Below are 4,019 nucleotides of genomic sequence, written 5' to 3'. Positions count from 1 at the left end.
TGTTCCTGAACCTTCAGTGGATGAATACTCCGTCCCCATCTATGATACAGAACTAATTTATGATATTGATAGTAAGGAATTCTTTTCTGAAAGAGAGTTTGAGGTAGCTACTAATGAAGACACCAACATGTACAATGAAGATGTTGATGTTGACTTGGAAAACGATTTCCATAAAGGTGTTGGTGTCTGTGTTGAGGACCGTCTCTCTACTCTTGTTGCAATACTTGACACTTCCAATGAAGAAAACATTATTCATGTAGTTCTTGAAAATTGTTTAGATGTTACGGTCCTTGAAGTTGTAGACTCGAGGACGAGCCTTTTCGAAGAAGGAGAGGATGATGCAGGTAGGAATATGGATCGGCGAAGCCCAAATTCCACAACCCAATTAGCTGACTATTTGATGACTTTTGGGCCTCATGGTCTACGAATTGGAATTGGTTAAAAGATAGATGATAGATATAAGGTAACAAATTAAGAGATAAGGTAACAAATTAAACTTAGAATTAGACTCCAATTCCATTTGGAATGCTTGCTCCCCACGTACAGGAAGAGCTTATCCATATTTATTTATTAACTTTGGCCCATTCTACTTGTTTTGGCCCAATTGATCGTAGCCCAACTTATTAATAATATTAAGCTATAAGGATATGCATTAAAAGTTATTTTGAACCATAATTACGAATGATAACTAGGATAAATGAGTAAGAGTATAAATAATTACCCTCTAGTTGCATATAAATATGTCCAAATATAAGCACAAACAAAATGTTTGGACATGGTTGTACCTGCAACTGAACTCAAAAATTAAGGATGGTACAAAATTATGTGAAACAAATATTTGAGTTACAGCCCGGCGATATCCATGGCTATAACAATCGGGTCACGATTAAAAAAGATCGAAGCTGTAAATTATACAACGTAAACAACTGTTACATGTTAGATAGTCTTATCGTCTCTGCCAACCAGATATAGATTTTGGAACTTGAAGGATTGAATTTGGGTTCTTCTCTAGCCTGCACATAACACAATATTACACTTCAGTCAAGTAGTGTGTATGGGAGAGTGTGTGTGTGTGTGTGTGTGTGAGAGAGAGAGAGAGAGAGAGAGAGAGAGAGAGAGAGAGAGAGAGAGGAAACCAAGAGATCTCGTCTACTGCTTTCACGACTTCTGAAGAACTCATTTCAACAACTTGACCTCCCAATATAATCTCATCAAGGATGGTATGCACCTGCAAGATTAATCAAATTAACGGCGATTTTTAGCTAATTACAAAGAAAAAAAACTATACTATTAGTTAATAATAGGCAATCCTGGAGATATGCATTTGAATACACTTTGGATGGCTTTAAAACAGTCCACACCTCTCAACTAGTTTTATCTGCTTCATGGCCATGTTTTTATTTTGAGCTATACCAGTTTGACACATTGGACATGAAATATAACCCAATTGGATACAAACTACGTTACAATTTTGACACGTTGGACATTAAATATAACCCAATTGGATACACTACAAACTTTGATGAAAAGCCTGAAATTTATAAATCAAAACTGTAATTTTAAGGCATAGAAATGATTTGTAAACATAATATCAGACTTTAGGCACATGGTAAGAGCCCACGGCCTCAGGCACTCAACCAGGGCACTGTTCTAGAGAGGGGCTTGGCTAACAGTAAGGATTGATATTTCATATGACTATCAACTATATCCTCTTGATAATGACTTTGATTTTAATACTACTACAATAATACTCCTCCTTAAACTCAAACATCTAAAGGTATGAACAGAGAAGAGATTTAACCTTGTTGAAATTGAACACTAGGTCAAGCTCACACACATTACTGAAACACTTATCCAATGTCTCCACAAATACTGAAATTCAAGAAACAGTAAAAACATTACACCACTAGATATATTAAAGTTATCAAAGTAAAAAACACATATAATGTATTGCCATTTCTTTATTAAAACCATGGGTTGCAGACAGGAAATAACAAATTGTAATGTCGAGTTAAGATATACCTTGCATAAGATCAAGTATGGCAAGCTCATTTTCAGAATTATCAAATATGACAATGAAGTATAGTGTAGCAAAAGTCTTATATACAAGTCGGGTATCCTGCAGGCAGAAAGACCAATGTTTGAGACTAAATTTTTTTTAGTAGACATTATAGCACGTGAAATTGTAAGTTACATAACAATTGTGTAGAACAGACTAAGAACTGACATTATTATCACGATTTTAACAAGGTATAAACCATGGACCATAAACTAAAGTAAAGAAAAGAAGCATCTACAGCTAGAAGAGACACATGTAGTAGACTTCATTTGTGCTCTGTAATTAGTAACTCTTTTAGTATCATATATATCTATTTGTAGCAGTACTAGTTGCCCTGTCTTAACAGTTATAAGACTATGACTATATTTCATAAAAAGAGGCTCATAACATTCTACTGTATAAATAGATCTCTCTTTTCATAATATCTATTTGTATCTAAGTATTTATATTTATCTGCATGTCTACTTATGCTTTAAGAATATTCTACAAGTGAGAAAAAACCTAACATCATATTACAGAACACTAAAGCTGTAAATTCTAACTCCTATAGCAAGTAAAAAGAATGATCAACACTAGTAAATGCTTGATTTCCCAGGTAAAGTACTATCCGTAGCCTAAAGAGAGGATAGTAATTAAGGAAGGGATACGATACTGTCGATATGTTTTTGAATTGAGCATTTGCAGTGTATTTGTTCAATGTAATTGATTTGTTGCGGGTCTAGTTCAATAGTAAGTCAAATAGATCGTAGAATCTTATCAGATAGACGCAGTCGGGTCTGTACCAATTGTTACACTATTAGATCTTTTCGATCTAATTTAATTTAATTCCTGTTTTTTATGCCAAGAGAAGCACTACATACCGGTCCATAATTCGAATCTACTTGAACAAAATTGCTCACGTTCTCCGGTCTACTGCATAAATCTGTATTGAAAATATCAAAAAGTTTAACCTCAAAGATAAAGTCATAGTAATCAACCTTCTATACACAAATTCAGTCAAACACCAGTTCACTAGGCACGCTTTGCACACAATACATACACTGATAAATGAAGTTGAAATCAATTATTACAACTATCAAGTATAAACTCTCTTAAACCAGACATGTAACAGAAAGAAAACAAAAATAAACAATAGAGGCAATTTAAACCAGTTATAAATTTATAATCATACTCAGTATTAGCATAAACACGAATTAAATCAGTTAGATCATCACATTTTCCGACTCACGGCTCAAATAAAACAGCAAATGATAATGATTAACAAAAGATAAATTAGTAAAGTAAATTTAACCTCCGTATACGCTCCGAATGATTTCATGTTGTTTCTCCACTGGCTAATCTTGCATTTCACATCACAATTAGTAATTAGGGAATTGGTAGGTAAACCACGACTGTAAATTATTCAATTTTACTGAGATCGGAGATTCGGAAATAATTACGAAACCTGATAATCGTAGAATTTGACGAGGCGAGGCTTGCCTTGATCGTTGATTATTATCACCGCTCGTATCATCGCCGGTGATAATTGTTACTTCACTTTCTGACGATATATATCTTTGTTTGTATGTATCGTGGCTGTATTTTACGGAGTAACACGGAAGCCAAGTGAAACTGTAAAAGGGCTGCTATGTTTAATCCGAATTTATTAATTATTAGTATTAGTATTTATTATTTTATAAAAGTAAAGTAAAAAGTATTTAATTATAAACTATTTTAATACACGCAACCTTGCGGGTTCGAAACGAAAAATTAGTAATTGAATTCGTCATTATGGTAAAATGAATATACAAAATACATTGCACGAGGAACATTTAATCAACATTCTAATACATATCATCCACATTGCTTACGGAGTTAATGGGGCGAAGAATATCAACTACGGTGTTAAATGATATCTTCAACATTTAATAAACATTCTAATACATACCATCCACATTCTAGTATTCCTAGTTCTCTTTCT

The 4,019-nt window shown here is 33.5% G+C and overlaps 1 protein-coding gene across 1 annotated transcript; it reads right to left on the bottom strand.

Moving 5' to 3' along the window:
* Positions 1–725: 725 nt before the first annotated feature.
* Positions 726–3,654, bottom strand: LOC139855406 (AP-3 complex subunit sigma-like). Its single transcript, XM_071844621.1, has 7 exons — positions 3,504–3,654; positions 3,351–3,393; positions 2,920–2,981; positions 2,023–2,119; positions 1,802–1,872; positions 1,137–1,228; positions 726–1,013 (listed from the first exon to the last, which is right to left on the bottom strand). The coding sequence occupies exons 1-7, from the start codon at positions 3,570–3,572 to the stop codon at positions 947–949; spliced, it is 501 nt and encodes a 166-aa protein (XP_071700722.1). The 5' UTR covers positions 3,573–3,654; the 3' UTR covers positions 726–946.
* Positions 3,655–4,019: the final 365 nt, after the last annotated feature.

This window comes from Rutidosis leptorrhynchoides, chromosome 6 (assembly GCF_046630445.1).
Source record: "Rutidosis leptorrhynchoides isolate AG116_Rl617_1_P2 chromosome 6, CSIRO_AGI_Rlap_v1, whole genome shotgun sequence".
Classification (NCBI taxonomy): Eukaryota; Viridiplantae; Streptophyta; class Magnoliopsida; order Asterales; family Asteraceae; genus Rutidosis; species Rutidosis leptorrhynchoides.
The sequence above is the reverse complement of the archived record's forward strand: the minus strand, read 5'-3'. Positions and strand labels throughout refer to the sequence as shown.